The sequence below is a fragment of the Haliotis rubra genome, unplaced genomic scaffold (genome assembly GCF_003918875.1).
Source record: "Haliotis rubra isolate DU_JTF1 unplaced genomic scaffold, ASM391887v1 Scf447, whole genome shotgun sequence".
Taxonomy (NCBI): Eukaryota; Metazoa; Mollusca; class Gastropoda; order Lepetellida; family Haliotidae; genus Haliotis; species Haliotis rubra.
The window spans coordinates 5,501-28,369 of NW_025767132.1; the positions used below are offsets into that span (position 1 = coordinate 5,501).

A 22,869-nucleotide genomic window follows, 5' to 3' on the forward strand; every position below is an offset into this window, starting at 1 on the left:
ATTTTCATGTGTGCAGTTGTATGACTGAATGTGGGTGTGTCTGTGTGTTTAGTTATGCACACACACACACAAAAAAAGGCCCGAAAACTGTCCTCACATTTAATCATAAGGGCAACTGGGCCCTTCACTTCCCTGGGTGAGGGTCCATTTTCTGTTACAGGGTTTCAGAAATAAAATATCAATTAAAAAAAAAATTCTGCTCAGCATCAAACCACACTTTGCTACAGCAACAGGGACTGCTGTCCAACTCTTATTGGTCGAACTTGTACACCAGACACCTGCATCAACTTTGGGACACACCCATGATCTTTAATGATCAGATAAGGGGGTCAACAAGGAAATGGTCCAGGACTGTAAGGATCGGATGCTAATCAATTCAGCCCAGACCATGAATACAATGTATAGGCAGTCCACCTAGAGACATTCTTTTAAGAGTAGATTCTCTGGCATCCAGAAGTCAAAGGATAAGAGATACTCTGGCAACAACCAGCCCTTTCAGAAGCCATATGAAAAACAATGGAACCAATCTTACTGTGACCATGGCAGGAGAAATAGGTTCTACCTGTGTAGGGGCACACTTGCACAATTGGGAATTTCAGGCCCTTTCCAGTTATTGAAGGGTTGGATTCTTCACTAGAGAAGACTGCAGAAGTAATGGCCAAATTGGGAGCTTCTTGGCCACACGTCCATCATGAACACGCGCTAAGGAATGGCTACATCATTCCGGTGTTCATGGCACTAGCACTCACACTTTACCTGCTGCAAATAAATATTACCCAAGTTTACAGAAGCAATACACTCCCATCTGTCAAAGAAGCAATAGAAGTTATACCTCAAGAGGCACTAGACCCAAGATTTTATTCTCCAGTTTTCCTAGTGCTAGAGAATTCTTCTGACAGTACGATATATGTTGCTTGAATATTACTTTGTTGTGATGTGATCAGTGAAGATCAAGCAGGGCAGATTGTTTTATTGTTGATCCCCAGTCATGATGAAAAGATTGTGACATGTCATAAGTCTGCATTGAAATATTAAAATATATGTTACAGGTCCCTTGATCTAAAGATCCAGGCAGTCGGCAATGAACACCCTATAACTGCAACTGCATTATATGAATCTAGGCACTCTGAATGCACACAGGAAGAATTATGCCATGGTTCAGGAGTATACGGAGAAAGCTCTTCACATATACAAGGTGAGATTGTCCAGATTATGACCCAGAGTTAAAATGACTGAGTGACAAAAGTTGTTTTTCAGTTAAAATAACAATGCACCTGTAAAAAAGTTCAGCACCCCTTAATATGTGGACCACTGCAGCAGTTGCAGACACAATTCAGGCTTCGAGGCAGGATTCGACACATGTTCAGTATGAGGATAGGTGGGCCTGCTATGCGTGCTGGTGTGCAGATAGGGGGATTTCAGATCTCTATGCTGCAGATTTAGTTTAGATATTGGAGTTATTTTAGTGCCATTTGGAAGAAGGTCTTGCAGCCTTGCCCATTCGCACTCCACGGCTATTCCACGCTTCACCCACCTCTCTTCACTTCACTCATTGACATGGAAGACGGCTTTTCTTGTGTCAGTGGCCTCTGGTAGAAGGGTCAGGGACATATATGTGATATCAGCTGACCTGGCACTGATGATATTTCATAATGATCATGTCAGTATTCGCCTCACGGATACCTACCACCCTTAGATTGATCTTGCTTTCTATGTGACAGCTTATATCAAACTTCCAACTCTTACCCAGTCTTCCACATGGGGGACAGCTCCAGGTGGTGGTGGTGGTGGTGGGGAAGTTGCTGTAACTGAGGTTTTTTTTATTGGTACAATGTGTTTATTAAAACATTGTTACAACCACCACAGGACATTTTCAGACACAGAATATGCATATATGTACCTCAAGGACTCACTTAAAAAAATTGAAAATCCCTACATGTTTGGCTAAATTTTACATATATATATTTTGAAATATTCACTGCATTTATATACATATGTATCTATTTATTTTGTTGTATTGTAATGAACTAAGGTGTAACAAAACTGAAGCCAATAATCAAATAGCATTTTCATGACTCAACACATGATATCTAACCTAAAATCATTCTTTCATAGCAAGTCATGGATAGGCCGTGTATTGAAGACTGTTGAATAAACACCTAAGTTTGTGTTTGTGCCACATGTCAGTATTTTATCTGCATGGGGTACAGTGTTCAATCAATTTTTCTGCCACTATGGCTAAAGATGGCCAGAGATGGGAAATTATTGGTATGAATAACAATTGGTCGCAAAATGAATGTCCACGCTACAGCTGTCAGTCATTTGGTAAAAAAATACAGGGAAACCAATGAGGTGAAGGATTGCCAACGTGCATGTCAAATCGTGAAGACAGGGCACCTTTGAGGCTCACTCAATGACAACCATTCACCATAAGCACTGTTCTTGAGCACCACTGGTTACCATTTTGCTGGATATCTAGTTTTGATTTTCATCCTCTTGATACAAGACCTGTATTCATCGATGACATCGCTAGGCCTCAGTGAGGCCACATCGCTAAGCAGTGACTCTTTCATTCAGAACAATGCACTGGCCGCCATGAGTCCAGACCTGAACTCCCTGGAGCACATTTAGGACTTTATTCAGTGACAGATACAAATATGTGTACCACCATTTCAAAATCTGTGCGAGTTCAATGCAGCTTTGCACCAAGATTGGCGACAGTTTCTTCTGCAACAGATATGACAAAGGGTACATTTGGGGATAAGGGCTGCTTAACTTTCTTTTTTCTCTCTCTCTCTCTCTCTCTCAGGATGCCAAAGTGTTGCTTTGTCTGGCTCTATTGGTGTGTCTTTTTCAGTAACGACCAAAATTACTTCCACATAAAGCCCATATAGTGACATGACTGAAATACTGTTCAAAATGACATGGAAGCCTAACAGTTAAAGCATAAGCTTGCCAAGCAGAGGCATGTGTTTGATTTGTCAGATGGTTACAGTGTGTGAAGCCTATTCTTGTGGGTCTTTGCTAACAGTGACATAAAAACATATTCATTCCCTCAAAGTGGCATTGATTACAACTCACTTGTCATTTAGATCAACCAGTTTCACCAAGATAATCAGTCATACTGGTTTTGTAAGGAGAATATGGCAAACTGCCTGCTGAGACAGAACAAGATCAAGGAAGCTGAACCGTACTTCTGGGATGTCTGTAAGTTGTTTTAGAATTATTGTCAGGAATAATAATCATACATTTCTGTACTGTTTCCATAACTGTTCACTGGTGCTCAGAACATTTGACTACAGAAGTGGTGCTGTGACTTTGAAAGGCCCTTCACCAAGTATGAATTTAGTAACTGTAATACCAGGAACGGGACCCAGATTTAGCTTGTGTGTTCATTCACTTGAATGAGTTCCTTGAGATATAGGAATCTTGTCCTTAATCCATATACAATTAAGATATCGGCAACAGTGGAGCTTGTGTTATATGAACAGCTTGTCATTTATGGTAGCCACACATTAATAACTTTAAGCATTCATATGTAGGAAACAATTATATATTCTGTACATTAGTGGGCTGATTGTAAAGTCAATGGATGAAGAGATATACATTTTCATATAACCCCCAAGTCTCTTAATTTCACTTTTGGTTTAGTTAACTGAAAAAATCATAAATAATTCACCTTTAGTTTGGCACTTAATGCACCGTTTCATGTTTTCCATAGTTTGGCTTAAAGGCACAATGTCACACATTTTTGACAATATTTTAGCCTATATTATACATATTAGGGCAATCACTTTAGCTTCCTATTGATGCAATGAAAGACTTATCATCCCTTACGACTTGCCTGAAATCGATACTTGACACTTCTAGGCGAATAGCTTCCAAACAGAGAACACTTGTTTTATATCGAACATCGAAAACTGTCACACACGGTGTTGTCAGTATTTCCTGAACTGGTTTTCGATCACAAGTTCTGTGTAGGATATTCGTAAGAGTGCACCAAGGGACATAACTTTGTATTTTTAGAGAAGTGTAGTGTGATATAGTGCATTTAAATAAAAATTTATGATAAAGTTAGATACCAGCAGACGTTTTAAAAAAACCATGAAGAATTGTTGATGTTGAAGGTGAGACTTGACTGTTGTTAATGCACATTAGTGAATCTATTAGCAGTTATCCCTCAATGGTGTGAGATAAGCAGTATTGTTTATCTTATGCATTGTTATTTTTCTGCATATTCCTAATGAGTCTATCAAACAGTATAATTTGTATGAATACATTCCTCTAACATTTTATAGCCTTATTTCCCGAAACTTGTTTCTGGTCCACATGTTAAACTTGAATAACACTTTTAAATGTCTATCACCTTGTGTCGTCTTACGTCCTAGTGGACTTCTTAAAGCGTTCTTCATTGAATTCACACACACACACACACACACACACACACACACACACACACACACACACACACACACACACACACACACACACACACACACACACACACACACACACACACACACACACACACACACACACACACACACACACACACACACACACACACACACACACACACACACACACACACACACACACACACACACACACACACACACCGTCATGTGAAGGAACTTCATAATTGTTCCTGTGGCACACATGATCACATATGTTTACTTGATCTCTGTTAACATTTTCTACAAATTTCCTAGGTTTATGAATTCTGTTTTGATTTAAAGATGGGTAAATCTAAAGGCAGCAGATACGTTTAAGCTGGGAAATGCTGGGAGTGTGTGTCCAAACACCATGCTCCTTTGTCTCCAGATGCGATAATTGTCCATCTCAATTGCCTGCAGTGTTTGAGAGATATGCCCTGGCAGCTAAGAAAAGGCAGGAGAACAAAAAATTCCCTCATTCCTGCCAGAATTATGGAGTATTTAGAAAGATCGGCTGACATTCAGACGGAGTTGGGTGAGCATGATGCTCCCTGTTCTCCCTGTCAGACCTGATTAAGGGTTTATCAGACTGACTGATGGCCAGTACTGAGAAGGATGAGATTACGACACCATCTGTGAGTGACAATGCTCATAGACTATCACCTTTGCAGAAGTGTACCCAGGCTCCCTGGCTTGTACTAAGCAGCGAGGAATTCAGCTAGCAAATCAGAACTGTCAACAAGATCTCCTGATCACTACAACTTAGATGTAGTTGCACAGATCACATCTGTTGACAACTATCTAAATGGATGACTTTCGCCCTTTGCATGCTGAAATAGATGAAGTCCAAGATGTGGAATTTGTGGTGGCCAGGCTCGTCGCATGGACTACGTAGGGCTGATCACTCTTAACAGATTCTGCCATTCAACAAATACTATTACCATGGACCACATGGATCGCGACCAGCCAAGGGACTGCTTGGACTGCTCTAACCTCAGGACCAAACAGGTCTTGTAAATCATAGGTGATCTTCTGTTCTCACAATAGTGTGGTGACTAGCATGGGACACACACATAGCTCAAATAGTACCCTGACTCCTCTTACACTACTGCCGATCATGCTGTATTAAGTGAACTGGAGCAGTATCGTTAGACCTATCACTTGAACCCTCAGAACTCAACTAAGCCAGATACACCTTCATCGATAAGGCTGCAGCCCTGCAAGTTTTGTTTTCTGACTCCGTGCCACCAATGTCAGATCATGAAGACTTTGCAGCAGAGATTCAATGGCCTGAAGCTCCATTGGTTAAGATCAGGATGTCACAACCAGGATATCAAAGTTCCAGAAATCTTAACACACTATCTCTACACATTTTTGCAGGATTTAACATTCATAAGCTGTCTACATCTTAAATTCCAACAGAATTAGATCAATCAAAACAGAGGGAAACAGCTAGGCTCTGTCATAACACCTATGGATCTAGTGTTCAAGGACCTTGCTTGGTGAATGAGACCCAACAATATCATAAATGGGACTCAGATCAGGATGTCGTCTGAAGATCATCATCTCTTTGCAGATACTTCACTTACAGGATGGGGAGTCCATCTAGAAGACAAGAGGTCATCAGTCACTGGGAGTTAGATTCACCAGTCCTTCACCAGTCCTTATCAATGTATTAGCCACCTGTCACTTGGCACTAACTCCTCACTTTTGTGAATACACAATGCCATTTAGAAGACGCAGTGGCTGAGTGGGTTTGATGGCGATTAGGTGCCTGACTCTGAGAGAGAGTATTCGAATCCTGGATGGGACTCAACCCAACAAAAGTACTAGAATCTGTACTTTACTGAGAAAGTGTAATCACAATCTACAACAGCTCCACCTACACGTATTGAGGCAGCAGGAGTTTCAGAAGGAGTTTCCTGAGCTGTTCAGCAGTCACTCAGAGCCTCAACATCTGCTTTATGTGCATACAAGTGGGATCAATTCCAGCTGTATAGAATCAGATCAGGAACTGCCAATGGACCTATAACAGTAACTATGACTGCAGATTCTTAAATTCCTTCTCAGAAACGACTTACATATTCTGCATGGAACTATTGAAGGTGATCGCTTGGGACTAACATCTGTTCTTACCAAGCATGGAATATATGTTGGGAAGGATCCAGTTCTTACCAGCATATTATATTCATTTGAACTAGAGGATATCCCAACAACTAATAACTATGAAGTGGGATTTGTCAGTGGTTTTATCGTCTCTATTACACCATCCGTTTGAACTTCATCTCATCTTGCTTGGAAGACTGCATTTTGTTATGGCACTGGCCACAACCTCAAGGATTTCAGAACTGCATGCCCCAGACTTAAGATCAGGTACATGAGTCATGATCAGAGAGTTACCAATACTCCTTGCCAAGAATCATAAATCTGCAATGGAAACTTTGGAATTGATTTTCATGATCCCTTCTCTGGCTCATACACTGGATCAGGATCTACCTTACAGACTCTTATGCCCAGTAAGAGCTCTCAAGAGGTATTTCCACAGGACTGATCCATATTTGGATTTCATGTCAGAATACTGCAACAAAGATGTATCCAAAAGTAAAGTGGCAGTAGGAATCAAGAAAACAAGAAAGCTAGCCTATTGCATGATGGAAGTGCAACCACCTACAGTCTACTTATGGATCACTCTGGGCCCATCAAGCCTAGGGACGTATTCTTTGAATACTACCTCTGATACTTGAGGCTAAGATCCGCCAATACTTCTCCTGGAATCCCAGAGTACCTCATTGAAGGAACATTATGAAGTTCCTGCTCATGTAAGTGGGAGATAACTCCAACAGATAGTGCTTGGGAAGACCACAGGGAGTAAGACAACACAAGATGATGGATGTTTAAAAAATGTTATTCAAGTGGACCCAAAACAAGTTTCAGAAAATACGGCTGTCAAGTGTTGGAGGTAGTATTCTAAGAAATATTATCATTATTATCGTAGGCTTTATTTACCAATATATAACATCAAACTCAGAACACCACACCAACATGAGTTTATGTTCATACAAATTATTGATACATCCATAGAACTAAATCTTGTTCCATAATGAGATTGTTGCTCTATGTCTACAGTGTGATCAAGATCCTTTGATTGTAGGTTAAAATTCAGTGATGTTTAAAGTCATGCATGAAATATTTTCAGAGTGTGATATCATGTAGTTCATGCACGTTTCAATTCTCAAACCAAAACAATAGAGCTCTGAATAGCAAAGCCAGCATCCCAAGAGCTGTGCAGAATATACTGGCTTTGGCAATGTTTACATTTTCAGCAAATTGAAGAGAATCCTTTTATGTTTTTCTTTTGGAAGAGTTAAATGCTAACTGCCAAATGTATTCAAACCCAGATTACAATATAAATATCTAGTTTGAATGAGGCCTGTAATGTTGCAGAAACAAATGGCATTCCTGAATAAATCACTTTCTGACCTGCTACTGAGTCTATTCCGTTGTATAGCTACTACTCTTTCAGAATATGGCAAGCAGTGCGAGTAAGCCTATAGACTATTGTTGGAAAACACTACATCAGAACAGTCAGTGTGCTTTAATTTCTGAGCAGCATATCTTTCTTTGTTTTTTCTAGTTGATGTCCAAGCGAGGCTTGGGCCATGGCTGACTGTATTCCATCACGTTCACCACACAATATCTGAACACTACATCGATGAGTGGGGGAGTATGACAAGGCTGACCGTATCCTTACAGCTCTATCAATGTGTAAGGAAAAGAGGAGAGCTACAACCTTTCTCTTGCTGGACAAACTTGACCAGCAGCAGCCCAAGTCAGATGCTAACCCCCCGTCCAAGGGGCGAACTCTGGAATATGGAATGGAATTGTGAGTTTTATCAATTTTTGTATTGATATGGGTTTTCCAAGTACTACTGTAAGTGGAGACACTAGCAGTGATAGGGTTGAAGGACCAGTGGGTGTGTTAGGCTGGAAGGAGGATAGAGTTTGCGAGACATAATGTCACTTGTCAAGTATTCTGGAGAGATCGAGACTGGCATTATCTAATCTGTTATGAAGGTTTGCCCTGTAATGTTTGTGAGAGGTATTGAGGGACCAGTCTGAGGATAGTAGGTGACTGAAGGAATCTAAACAAAATATATCTCACATGTGCAGCACAAACCAGCAAGATATCTTTGACATACATACATATACTTAAATGTCCTTTACATATCTTCCATGTCTTACCCTCCATATACCTTCCACATAGATCACTCACCTATCCCATTTCACATAGCGATATTCTCCACATAGATCACTCACCTATCCCATTTCACATAGCGATATTCTCCACATAGATCACTCACCTATCCCGTTTCATATACTGATATTCCCCACATATATCACCTACCTATCCTGTTACATATACAGATTTATTTCTCCACGCCGTCAAGGTATGGGTAGTTGCATACTAATCTAAGTACATCACCACGAGTGTCATATTGCATTGACCTGTGCGCAACAACTTCAGCTGGCATTCTAATGATTTGATTGGATAACCGATGACCTCTCGAATTGGAGTCGCGTTATGATGGAACTACTTTCTTATTCATAACAAACATATGAATTCATTCATTCTACAACTTTCACTAGGTCCAATTAAGTTAGAAGAGACATATCATGATCATTATTACTTGAAAATATTACAGAAACACATAAAAGTTAAATATTAACACTACAAGAACATTAGTATATGTCTTAATCCACAAATTCTAATTAATTTACATTTTTTGAAAATAAATAAAAAGTTTGTCTGCTGACTTGTGCTGTTGGCGGCGATGTCTTGGCAAAACATGGCGACTGCCGTTTGTGTCACTTCCATCGTTAAACCTCTCGGAATATTCAGTGTTTTCAATATAAAAACTTTGGATGGCAAAATAAGGCAAATTACACGAACATAGACTTACTGTGGTTCCTGAAACTGAATCAATGGCCCTCCACTCCAGTTTTTCCCTACCGGAGGATATTTTGGAAGAATTGATGAAAGATAACTTCTTTCAGGAGGTAAATGACCAAAAGTTCTTTCAACTAAGATTGTTCAAACATTGACAATTACATCTGAAAATGGGAATCAAATCGCTTGGAGAAAGACTGACTATGACATAAACATTCTCATGAAGTTCTTGAAGTCAAATGGTGACAGAAGACCAGCTGAGACTATACCCCGCCAAAACTTTGTGACATTTTGTGCACTATTTTCATCGAAATAAAAGAAATCTAATGGCAAGGATTATGAGCCAAGCTCATTTTGCATCAAAATTATCGAGTTCTGACAGATATTTGAACTTCGACATTCATACACTACCTGTATTGTGAAGACAACCTTAAGCTGCCTGAGAGAGCAAAATTCGGCTGTTGATTTGCTGTCCCCTTTTATATGAAGGGCGGGACTTACCTAAGTGAATAGACCATTCACTATCTATGTTTAACAAGCCTCTGTGTTTACGATACAACATCTCAGCCTTTGATTCTGTTTTGCTGAATCCCTACAGAATCGTGATCCCACTCATCTCTACCTTTTGCTGCTAGCTACTAGAGGCGACACAGCGAATCTGTCTGTTGAGATAGTTCACAAAATATTCACAGAATCAGAGTCTTCAAGTCCTACCCTGAGTTAGCCCGTTCTCACCAGTCAGCGTTAAATGAACATTTTCTCCCACGTTTTTGGACTTTTGCGACAGTCTAGTTCGGGATCTAGTATATTTGTATTGGTAATCCGGGAACCCAACTAACTAGATTACACCTTATGGGACAAACGCTACGCCAACCTTGATCGAGTCCTTACCTAGTCAACGAGATCATCCGTGATTTTTCTACCAAGGTGGAGCGAAATAAGTTTAGATTGAACTTCTTAAAACTACAGAAGATGCAAGTATTAGAGTACAATTGATGCAGCCGCCCGGCACAGTATGTTCCAACAAACCCAAACTTCGAGATTCCTTTCAGAGCAGGAACATTTTTCAATCCAGAACAAGAAAACAACTGGAGCTGGATTCGGTAAGCCATAACTGTCAGAGACATTCATGTGACCTTCCACCCCCAGTTGTCCCGATCAAAGATTCCCTGGTTGGTGGAAGAATTGGTACATATGCTTGCAACTGGACCCTTTTGGAAGAACTCTTTTGTTGTATATACACTCAGCTTGGGCTACAAACTACCAATCATAAGATCTTCACTGCTGACAGGCGATCCAGTTCAGCCGAACCTACCCTCGGCATGAGACACCAGCTCTACAGATCACTACTATTGTGGGTCCTCCTGTCCAGCATTTATATGGTCTGTGGCTATTCACCCACATTCATGGAACACATCTCTCAGTCTCCTGTATGCCAAGACATTGTGTTGAGGCCTATATCGATGATTGTATACAAGCTCTAAGAGATTGAGACATCCTTCTACAATATCTACAATTCACCACCAGCTAGAGTAGATTTTCAACATATAGAAATCCAGAGCTGATACCAACTTCATATATGCGCACTCAGTCAACCATTTATAGCCTCAAATATTATGGAGATCAACCTGATAATACACAGCTAGAGTAGATTTTGTATAGAAATCCTGGGGAGTTGACTTATGGAGGTACACCATTTTATAGGTGGAGATTCTTGAATCACCGATAGATGAGTTCACTAGTAGCTGGTTCGCTGGATTTACTACCGTTTTATGGTTTCACTGTACCATTATCACATGGAATTTATTATTGTGTGTGAAATTTACGGTGACTACATATTCGACAGAATGCAATGGCTCGCGCAGATTTATAACATCAACAGAGTTGTTGCATTCTGCAAAATAATGAAGAGGGCAGTGAAGCGTGAGCCAGGCAGCATTATAAGCGAGACAACAATCCCACTTTAGTGTGATATGGCTCCCCATGAGTACATCCTACTACTTTCATCCAATCTATCAATTACAGTGTTGGTTCAATGAATCATCGTAATGCGCGGAAGAGTTCCATTCCATGTCTGTTCCTTAGGCTCTATGATCCCCTACCATTTTACCTTTTTGTCACCTGCATTTGAATGGTTTTGGCCGAATCGAATGTCTGCAGAGGAATTTATCTAATGCCGTTCAACCCCACTCATCGAGTTCAAAGCAGTTATATTAGCCTAATGAAATTAGGGCAGAAGCTACGATTGACCAGTCTGCTCATTCAGTCCGACAACTTCGACCATCATTTGGTATATCATCTGGGGTCAACAGGATGGGCATAATAAAGTCTCTTAGAATTGGGCAATGCTCTTCTTCAGCTGTTAGATTCCTTGGAATCTCAGCAAGAACGAACACATTCGGGGATAAAGAATGTCATTCAGTGGATGATTCATCCACAGATCTTCAGTTCGGCTTGTTTCACAATCACTTATCCCCAAGTCGACCTCCATGTCCAGGTGCAAAATCAACTTCCCAGTTTAGATCTCACCAATCCCAAAGCGCCAATTCACGAATCAGGGCGCTCTGGCCATACATACCCTGGGAAAACGTTTCCGTCACCAGCCCTTCTACCTCGAGAGTACTACAAAGCTACAGTCCACCAAGCAGATGGCACTGCTTTTGGTCACGCACCCTACTGGCCAGTGTGTAGTTGGTTTGTCAATTTGTTACGTCTCACCAGCCCACAGCCAAGTAGCTCTACCCAGCCAGTAGCTCTACCTACCCACGAGGCGATGTACTCGTGCATCCGCGAACCGACTGCATGCATATCCACTGACATTCAATCTTCATGTGGTAGCATCTGCATTCAATTTCAAAAAGATCTCTAATTGCCAAGGGATATACCAGGAGGGTGGCTTCAGCTATTGGTTCTTAGCATCCATGCTTCTACTTTCGATCTGTATGTGACTGATAAGTGGAACAAATTCAAACTTATTGCAAGGTGCCTGATATTCTGTCTCCTACTTCAGCTTCAGCACAGCCTATCACCAAATACCTACAACACTTGTGACTGTCTAGGAACCTTAAAGCATCTACCTTGGCAACTTACCTCACCGCTATTAACTCAGTAATAACTACAGCTACTGGCACCAAAATCTCTACAGTCCCTGGGCTACAGTCTCTATTGTGTTCTACAAACTGGCAGATCAGTCTAGGCAGTTCCGTCGCCAGCTTGGGATTTATCGGTCATCTAACAACACCTGGTTTCTGACTATTACGAACCTTTGGCTCAACAGACCATCAAGCACATTCAGGGCGTTCATCCTGGTGGCGTTAAGCTCACGGCAGCTTTCGGATGTTGGGATTCCACCACCATTATGACATTACAATTTAAAAAAGGCCACACAGTTAATTTTCTGGATCTTCCTTCATTCCTTCACCTAATCCAGCCAGATCCTTCCACCATCCATTGTCCATACAAGTCAGGCTATTTTTCCTTTTCGTCCATTCCATCCATTACTCTTCATGCCTTCTTTTCAACGTCTATTCCATCCACTGTCCATGTCCCATACCTTGCCCCTTCTGGTCATTCCATACTACTGTTTCCACTGCGGTCTTCCTCCTGCATTGAACCACTGGGCTGCATCCACCATGCCTCCATGCCTTTCACTCTTTGGCTTTCCGTTATGTGCTTTTGGTCGTTCAGGCCTTCCTCCATCCACTGTCCTTCCTTTCGTTATCCATTCCATCCGCATATGTGTCCTGTCCTGTTCATTTGGCCACATATCTTCCGTGTGTCCTTTCAGTTCCTGTGGTCCGCTTCATCCATGTGTCCTTCCTTCTGATTTTTCTTTATTCCATGTGCTCTTCAGTCACCTTCCTGTATGCCTTCCTCCATTTCCTCCACCACTGTCTCGTGTTCCATATCTTCCACATGTGCTCCATTTATATTCCATCCATCCTGTTCCTTATCTCCATATCACTCACCCTCCTGCCTTCCATGTCCTCCATTTATTCATCCATCCACTGTTCCTTGTCCTCCTTCCACACTGTCTCGTGTTTCCATATATCCACTCCTTATCCTGTAAGCCACATGTGTCTTCCTCCTTCCTTGTCTCTGGTGTTCCATGCCTCACTCACCTGTCCTGTGCTGGGCTTCCTCCATATCTGTTTGGCTTGTCCACATGTCCTGTCTTGTCACTCACCTGTGCCTCCATATCTGTTTGTCTTCCTCACCTCCTGTGTCTTCCACCTTGTCCACTGGGCTTGTCATTCCACTGGGCTTCCTTGTCTCGTTGGTTCCTCCGTGGTCGGTCCTGGGGTCCGATCCATTTGTGTTCTGTGGTCCACCTGTGTGTCTGGTCGGTCCTCATGTGTCTCCTCCTGGGGCTTCCTCCTCCTCCATGTCCTCCTGTGTTCCTCCTCACCTCCACTGTCACTCACCTGTCCTGTGTCTTCCTGTCCACTCCTCCATGTGGCTTGTCTTCCTGTGTGGCTTGCCTGTTTGGGCGTGGTCCATGTGGTCATTTCCTTCCATTCTGTGGTCCACTGTGTGTCCATTCTTTGTGTGTGTCTGGTCCTCCATGCTTCCTTTCTGTGTCAGTGTGCCTCCTTCCACCTCCACCTCCTTGTCTTTTCCTGTGTCCATATGTCCTGTGTGTCTTTTCCTGTCTTCCACTGGGCTTGTCTTCCATGTCCTTGTGCATTCCTTGTCTGTGCCTCCTTGTGGGGTTCCTCCTTGTCTGTCCTGTGTGTCTTCCATGTCTCCTGTCTTCCATGTCCTTTTCTTGGCTTGTCTTTCCTGTGTGGGCTGTGTGGGCCTCTTCCATGTCCTTGTGTGGGGCTTGTCTTCCACTCCTGTGTCTTCCTCCATGTCCACCTCTTCCATGTCCACTCTGTGTCCTTGTCCTGTGTGGGGCTTCACCTCTTCCTCCTGTGTGGGCTTGTCTTCCATGTGCCTGTATGGGGCCATGTGTCTCACTGTGTCTCCACTCACTGTGCTGTCCTGGGCTTGTCTTGTCCTCCACTGTGTGGGCTTGTCCACTCACTGTGTCTTTTCCATGTCCACTCACCTGTCTGTGCTCTTCCACTGTGTGGGGTTCACTCCTGTGTCTTCCTCCATGGGGCCACCTCCATATCCTGTGCTGGGCTTGTCTTCCTGTGTGGGGCTTGTCCATGTCTTCCATGTGTGTCTGTCTCCTGTGTCTTCCTGTCCACTCCACATATCCTTCCTGTGTTCCATGTCTCTTCCATCATCTTCCATCCTCTGTCCTTGTCTGTATGAGCTTCCCACATCGCTACCTTCCACACATATCACTCACTCACCTATCCTGTATGAGCTTCAGCCATATCCTCCACATATATCACTCACCTATCCTGTATGAGCTTCACATATCTTCCACATATATCACTCCCCTATCCTGTCATGAGCTTCACATATTCTTCCATATATCACCACTTGTCCTGTATGAGCTTCGTATATCATCTTCCACATATATATCCATGTATCCTTCCATCCTGTATGAGCTTTACATATTGTCCACATATATCACTCCACCTATCCTGTATGAGCTTCACATATCTTCCACATATATCACTCACATTATCCTGTATGAGCTTCACATACACTCCACTTATATCACTCACTTGTCCTCTATGTGCTGATGATGTGTTTGCAGGTTCCTAACAATAATAGCCTGTTTGAGCACAAAGTGAGGGTACACCATGTTGCCGGGGGATCTGACTGGGGCTGGAGGGAGTTGCTCACTGCCAGGGATGCTGATGCAAGACACATACGATAATGTTTGTGTACTGTGTGTGGAGGATGACAAGCCTGGCATTGCTGGAGAGGTTATAGACAGAGCTCTCCAGAAGTTCCCAGGCAACCAGGTAAACCACAGCTGGTCATTGTCACTTGGCAGTGGCTATGTTCAGACAGAAAACAGGTCTTAACCTACTCTATTTAGCATTTATTGTTTAAGAAGAAAGTGGAGCAAGCAAGGATGGTGCCACAATTCTCTGTGCACAGTTGTGTCCCTTCAGCATGTCAGAATCCTATGACAGTTTAAATTCTGGATTCAGCCTGATTATGATCCTTGTTTATGTCAACTCCAAAGGAAAGATTAATCTAATGTTTAAATTTCTCTCATTCTGACATTGAATCTAAGCTGTGCTACTCTGAAAAACCTAATGGAAGAGAGCGTATCGCTGTAAAGAGCAAACAAACACTGTTATCCTAATCGAGTTAAGGGTAAAGTGTATATATTATAATATTATCAAACAGTTGTCATTCTGAAATCATAATCCCTTGTTCTCCTCACCTAAGTTTTAAAGAGATTTTTTTACAGATGATTTCTATCAAAAGGTATTTATCTGCTGTGCTTGCTACTGAAGTACTCTGCTTAAATACTATAAATAGGTACATTGTACTTCAGGAAACATTTACAGCATGATACAACTTGACACAACTTATGATGAAGTCCAGCTCGAATATGGGCCATGAATTAGTTTCAATGGCTGTGCTACATAACTGTGTCCTTGTTCCCAGATGCTGATAGGAAGGTCGGTGTCTGTGTGGTGCAGTGTAAAACAGTTCCAGAAGGCCTTGACCTTGGTGAAACAACTGAATCGTGAAGGTGTCCACAGTGATGAAGTGCAATTAAACTGTGCCCAGACATTGCATCAATGCAGTGAAAATGAGGAGTCTTATCAATGGCTGAATAAGCTGCTGACTAGAACTGATGCCTTATCTGATGAAATGAAACAAGAGGTAAGCAACAAATATGCCTCTTGTTAAGAGGACAAGCATGACCAAAGTCTGTTTCAGTTACACTGGATAGGCTAGTTAACAATTAATTTACATTCAGCATTTCTATTTAAGGCAACAACTAAACACATGTCTTGATTTCACTGAAATTTTGTGCCTTAAAAGGACTAAATATTATACTCTATACATACAAGCTGTTAAAGGGTAACATGATGGTTTAACACCAACCTATACATGCCCATGTCATCACAGTTGACTGGGTGGTCAGGCTAATGTGAATCAGTTGATAGTCTGTCATCCTACAAATTGGCAGAGTGTTCTTGGTTATGCTATCAACCACTGGGTTGCATCCAACTGTACATACAATATACAGGATTGTTGTCATAGAGCTGGAATGCTGTATTATACCAAGAAAACATATTCTATACATTTACAGATATGGTGCTCCACCTGGTGGCATATGTTAACCTCTAGGTTATCTGAAGTCAGATATGACCAGTATATCTCTCACACCATGTGATGTGTGTTTTAGGTGGATGTACTCAAGGGGAAGTTGGATGCTGAAGCAAAGCTACAATGAATACCAAGATACTTGGATGAGGGCCACCAAAATACTGATACTACTGCAGCATATGTACTACTGACATTTGTGACATCTCCCACCATTTCAAATCAAACTTTCATACCAGTTACCACATCACACCTCCTTTAATATATATATAATGTCAGACCTCACTACTGTTTGTACATTTATATTCATATGTAATTCCAGCATTAATGCATTGTCAATAGAACACATTTGTAATGCATTCTTAGTTCACCCTATAATTACCACTTCATTGCTGTGACTCTGGACTCTTTGACTTATCTGCACAAAGCAACCTTGCACTTGCTTCCAGACAAACAAGTGGTTGACAGATAGATATTGGGATGACACTCAACTAGGTGACGTGGTGTGCCCATCAAATCCTTCATGTTGTAAGCTGTAACAGCACTGGTGTAAGCTGGCACTTATGTTGTTTTTACCATTTGTAAAACTGTCAGTTGTCTGTGATCTTTATCTTCACTGTTAGCATTTTTATCCTTTTACCTTTTTGTAAATGAAACATTTGATTTCCTTGTTACTGTTGAAACATACTGGTGATATTGGTATTTCATCTTACCTTGTTTTGTATGTCTTTTTATGAGTGACGTGGCATGTTTTCTTTTTTCTCAGCGGGTCGACAATATGCTATCAGCACTATTGCAGGTCATTGTGATCCAAATGTCACGATGCCAATAGTCATATTTTAGCATGTTTTACATAGTTGATACATGTTAGTGGACCTGGTTTTCATGCCACTTGCAATGCTGTCATATATGCTGCTAACATCTTTTGTATGCATATTTTTATTACCTTTGTATCTTACTTCCCAATATTTATTATCCCCGCCTCAAAGTGTGAGGGATAGGTTTGTGTTCCATCTGTCCATCCATCCGAGATGATGAGAGATTTTCTCAAAAAACATTGTAGATAGCGATATTAAATTTGATGTTTTCAGGACATGAATGCCTTGATGGAGTTTGAAAATGGAAACCTAATTTGTTAGAGATACGGCCCTTGTCATGCATTTCTTGACTTAATGCACGACATCCCCAATGGGGACAGATTTTCTCAAACACCATTATATACTGCACAAAAATAGTTAGGGATATATGTAAATCTGGAAATTATGAATACTGATCTATTTATTCATTTACACACTTATACAATATCAATAATAAAAATACCAATATCCCTAACTTATTTTGTCCAGTATAGATAGGGAAACCAAATTTGATATGTGTTTTCAGGACACAAATGCCTTGATGAAGTTCGAAAATGGAAACCTATTTTACAATTCTGTACAGAGTTATGGCCCTTGTCAAGTGTTTCTTGACTTAGTGCAAGTTATCTCCAATGAGAACAGATTTCCTCAGTAACCGTTATAGATAGGGAAGCCAAATGTGGTATATAGGAATAGGAACTGAACACTGTGGCAGGGCACATTGATGACCATGTCTTCTTGTTTTTGCTGATATAGAAATACTCAGTTTATATTTTGTGATAAAGATCTAGGTGATCACAAGCCTTATCATCCACCAGTTTGAAACTGGTGGTAAGATGAGGAATTCTCAATCATTGGTTCACTAAGAGTGTGTATGTGTGATATCACTCTGGAAAACAATATCTTGTGATACAAATATGACATACAAGAATATTTATTCATTGCATCTATTGTTCCACAAATGTTTTCATTTTAGTTTCCATTTTCCAGAAAAAAATTATGTACTTGCCCTAAGTATGAAATCATTCTGAACTTTTCATGTTCTATGTTCTAAGGTTGTTTATGGTGTGGACGTTTCTGTGATCTCTTCTATACTGGACAAAAATAGTTAGGGATATATGTAAATTTTAAAATTATGAATAATGATCTATTTATTAATTTACACACTGATAAAATATCAATCATAAAAATACCAATATCCCTAACTTATTTTGTCCAGTATATTTATTCTATTTGTGCATTCAGAACTCCAGAAAAGATTTTCCAGGCATTTGGAAATGTTTGAAATATTCTAGTATTAAAAAAAAAAAATCAAATAATTTTAAACATTACATAATTTTTTATTACATGACATGACTGTTATGTTTGTACTCATATTTTTATGTTGTTTACATTGAATTTTTATTTGTATCTTTTTTGTGTCTATTTTTACAAGAATTTATATATTTATGTAATAATATTGCCTGCCTGCCTGACCTGAACTACTCTTTACAAGACGGACATGTGGGCCAATTGAATAAATAGGAACAGCTCAACATTACTTCTAGTGTACACTGACAAGCCATGTTTTCAATAGATTATTTTTAGATTTAGAAACGAGTTCTGTCCGTCCATGCATCTGTCACACTCCGTCCGTGCGTCTGCTCTGGAGCAGATCTCAAAAACCTTTCAATACTCTCCTTCCACTTTGCTGTGTACACTCCAAAACATTTGACATAATCATAACTAGTAGACATATTCATAAAGAGTATTTTGCTGATATTGATGACTTTGTCTTCTTGTTACTAATTGGGTTGAATGAAATGGCTCATGTTCATGTAGTTTGTAAAAAAAATTATGAAAGGACTGGTTTGTTTCCAGAAGTTCCTGTTTTGTAGAAACTTATTCTGCTTAAAAAATGTTAAGTTCTCTTAACACTATTTTACAAAGTTATTTAATTCATTTTGCTGTTATTTGTATACTCTGGTCTGGAATAAAGTATTGTCCTCATATCTTATTATTTAAGTTGCAATTAACATAACAGTGAAAATGTATGACAATGTCATAGCTCTATCTTGGTCCCATGTTATTTGTTTCAATTGTGTGAATGAATGAGGTCAGAACCTGGTAAAACATTGACTCAGCCACAGCAACAACCAACACCATTTAGGTACAAGGACACATAATCATTGTGACACGCGCAACTGACACAACCAAGCAAAACAATGACTGAAAACATGAGCAATGATGCACACAATCCAGGTAGAATCAGAAGACACAGGACCTTGAGTGAAACCTCTAGCAGCAATCAACCAGGACACACAGTCAGTGGTAATGTAATCAGGTCACCCCACTGCTGGGGACTTATGTAACCAGATTCAGAATATGACATCCTAACATACTGAAATATGGAAAATTCCCTTTTGATAAACATAATAGATTAATGACACAAATGTTTCATCCACTCATTACAGAGATTTTGTGGAAAGTCTGACCACAAATATTCCACAAATCTAGAAGAAAAATGCCATCATACATTTGTTTGAATACATACAGTTTTCTTTCAATGTCATGAAAATTTTCATTTACTCTGCAACTGAAGCTCCTCCAAAACAACCCAAGAAGATCCGGGTTAGAATTCAGTAACCCATGCTTGTCGTAAGAGGCGACTAATGGAATCGGGTGATCAGACTCGCTGACTTGGTTGACACATGTCATCATATTCCAGTTGTGTATATTGATGCTCATGATGTTGATCACTGGATTGTCTGGTCCAGACTTGATTATTTACAGACCACTGCCATATAGCTGGAATATTGCTGAGTGCGACGTAAAGCTAAACTCACTCACTCCTCCAAAACAGAAATAACCATTACTGCTGAATATAACATGGCTTTAATTTACACAGAGAATGTACAGATTACACAATTGTCAAGATCTTAAAGAATCCTTCATTCTTAAGTACTTTTCTTGATCCTGCAAAGAAAATTTCCAGTGTTAATCTTCATGTACTTATCCCAGCCATCAAAATATCAAATCATCTCAATAATGATTTTAAAATCAAAATTGACATTGACTCAATTCATATGAGGTATGAACATCCTAAAGAATGGAAACTAATTAGGACCAATAGTGAGAAGCAGTTCAAGTGATATCACAGCAGCAACACAACTGATCACAAACCTTACCCACATCGTATGTTTCTTGGCTGTGATTTTGAATCTGTCACATTTTCTGACTATCAGTGAATTTATCTCTGCTACTTCTTAGGCTCACTCTTCACACCATCTTCTTTGTTAAATGTAAAGCAAAAACCACCCCTTTTATACTTCTCACATAAAACTAGGCAACAGACTTTATAATTTAGCAGTTCTCAGATGCTGCAGCAGCAAAGTGAAATGTATCCAGACAAATTACCCAAATGTAAGGAAATACCTTTTTGGAGACTGATGACCTGACATTGTTGAAGGCAGACTCGAAGTGTTGTGCTGTGACACTGACTGTTGCAGGGCGGTCGGAGACAGGCAGTTTGATGATGTCCTTCAGTGCTGTCACTGATGCTTCCCTCACCAGTGCAGCCAGATCAGCTCCACTGTGGAAGTAGGCAAGTTATAGGAAGTGGGACCAGGAACTCAGGTCAATACCAAGCAAAACGTACCATCATCTCTATACAATATCAGTCGACACTGACTGCTAAATTGAGATTCATCAAATTTGAAATTGCAGGCACTAGTACTTGTCTTGAATAAAAATTGTTGGGTCTGCCAACTTGCCAAAACCTTTGAATATTGCTTCAGTTATGGCACAGAGGAAAAGTAAACAATAATTAATGAAACTTTTTTGTGACATTTTATGTTGATAACATGGGAATGATGTCACACATTGTTTGCAGCGTCAGTAAAGCTATAGCTATGAAGAGCGCTTATGGCATCTACATTTCAAGTTTTGAGTACATAATATATCACTTGTCTGGATCATGCAGAAAAACAACTCAGCTTATCAAGTTTGGGGGCATTTTGGCAGAACCGTAAAAATGCAATCAGAGAAAAATCAGTCTTACTTTAATGATAGTTGATAACAAACTGGGTCAGTTATTTCAATACAAAAAATGACATAGCTTGGTGCGTTCGGCCAGAGCCAGCAATGTTTCAGACATATCACAATAGGCTATCATTAAGTCTGGACCCACATCAGTCTAATAAAAGGCACCTACTCTGTATGCCAGAATTCCAAACATGTATTATATGTAATATTGTGGTTGGAGGGAAGTGGACTGACTTACGTGAATCCTTCAGATCTCGGATCAATGGATACTGTGGCAAGACTGACATCTGGAGCCAGTTGTGGCTTGGTTCCATTCTAGAATATAGGCATAGTTTTAATTCCGTAATACAGGTGAAACTTGCACATACAACAGACACAAGAAACTTTAATCTTTTGGGACACAAAGTTGAGTAAATATTGAGGACTGGTATATGACATCCAAACGTTATCCTTGCGTTATCTCAGAAAAGACACATGCTCAGAAAACAAATGAATATCAGAACAGTTATCATGTGGTACCTACATCTTCATGTTATTTTATTCAAATGTTTGATATGGAAGTCTATGAAGCGAAAGTCCATTTTGATCGCTTCTGAAGTTCTGAGTTCAGCCATGATACTTTGGAATGACATCATATGTTTTCGCTCACCACACTGACTTGCTATTTATGTCCACTGGGACTCCCACAAGCCATGTGATTTTCTGATAACTAATATCAACATCAAGCAAACAATCTTTCACCTAGGTTTTTGACAGCACTAAAACATTTCAATACCATTTTTTGAAAGTTCATGATCTCTGTATCAAACTAAACTTCGCAAATTTGATAGACAGCCACAGCTTGCGCATCCCCATTCGGGGAAACGCCCCCAGTGCTCCCTTCCGCCTCCAGAGCCGATCAAGGAAAGGTACGTCTCGTGGACCACTACACGCACCTGCTGCATGGCATTCCGGTAGACTTCCTCATAAGTCTGGTATGCCTGCCGAGGGGGGAGCCCGCTAGGGCAAACGGTGGAACTAACCGCCCTTGCTTAGCAGCCGGGGCTGCACCTGAGGAAGCCGAGCCTCCCCCGAGGGATCACGTCAATCAATCATGTCCTGCACCAGGGAAGGCAAGATACGGAGCTGTGTCTGAGAGGGTTGCCTAGGGGCAAACGCCTCACCCGGGAGGCGGAACTCAGTCGAGTCCGAGCGACATGTCGGCACCGCGGCTTGGGGAATATACTCAGCAATACGTTGCCTCACCTCCCAGAGAGCCGCCGAAAAACAGAAAGTACCCTCCGACTCCTCGACCTCCCCAACCTCCATAGACTCGGCACCTGAGCCCGAGTCAGAATTCGGATCTCTACGTGAAGAGGAGCCAAACCCTGACCCGGTGGGAGGCCGAGCCACAGACGCCGCGGGAAGG

General features: G+C 40.8%; 2 protein-coding genes and 1 long non-coding RNA gene across 4 annotated transcripts in view; 2 read left to right on the forward strand and 1 right to left on the reverse strand.

The window, feature by feature from the left end:
* Positions 1-1,108: 1,108 nt before the first annotated feature.
* LOC124289720 lies at positions 1,109-8,092 on the forward strand. Its single transcript, XR_006901737.1, has 3 exons — positions 1,109-1,195; positions 3,093-3,207; positions 8,071-8,092. It is a non-coding gene; the product is annotated as an uncharacterized LOC124289720 (long non-coding RNA).
* Positions 8,093-15,089: 6,997 nt separating this feature from the next.
* LOC124289680 lies at positions 15,090-17,676 on the forward strand. Its single transcript, XM_046726296.1, has 3 exons — positions 15,090-15,254; positions 15,913-16,134; positions 16,664-17,676. Exons 1-3 carry the CDS (start codon positions 15,090-15,092, stop codon positions 16,709-16,711), a joined length of 435 nt encoding a protein of 144 aa, XP_046582252.1. The 3' UTR covers positions 16,712-17,676.
* A 2,620-nt stretch (positions 17,677-20,296) lies between these two features.
* LOC124289710 (nuclear valosin-containing protein-like) overlaps positions 20,297-22,869 on the reverse strand; it is a 66,758-nt gene continuing 64,185 nt past the window's right edge. For both annotated transcript variants that reach the window (XM_046726340.1, XM_046726341.1), the window contains 3 exons: positions 21,700-21,776; positions 20,853-21,009; positions 20,297-20,393 (listed from right to left, as the gene is read on the reverse strand). In XM_046726340.1, coding sequence (XP_046582296.1) covers positions 20,349-20,393; positions 20,853-21,009; positions 21,700-21,776 — 279 coding nt within the window. In that variant the 3' untranslated portion in view covers positions 20,297-20,348. The remainder of the gene's footprint in view (positions 20,394-20,852; positions 21,010-21,699; positions 21,777-22,869) is intronic.

Excerpts from the sequence above, each read along its gene's own strand:
- LOC124289680 (XM_046726296.1), top strand. The coding sequence starts at position 15,090 with ATGTTGCCGGGGGATCTGACTGGGGCTGGAGGGAGTTGCTCACTGCCA. Across the intron at positions 15,255-15,912 it reads AGAAGTTCCCAGGCAACCAG|ATGCTGATAGGAAGGTCGGT; the intron begins GTAAACCACAGC and ends CCTTGTTCCCAG. Across the intron at positions 16,135-16,663 it reads CTGATGAAATGAAACAAGAG|GTGGATGTACTCAAGGGGAA; the intron begins GTAAGCAACAAA and ends TGTGTGTTTTAG.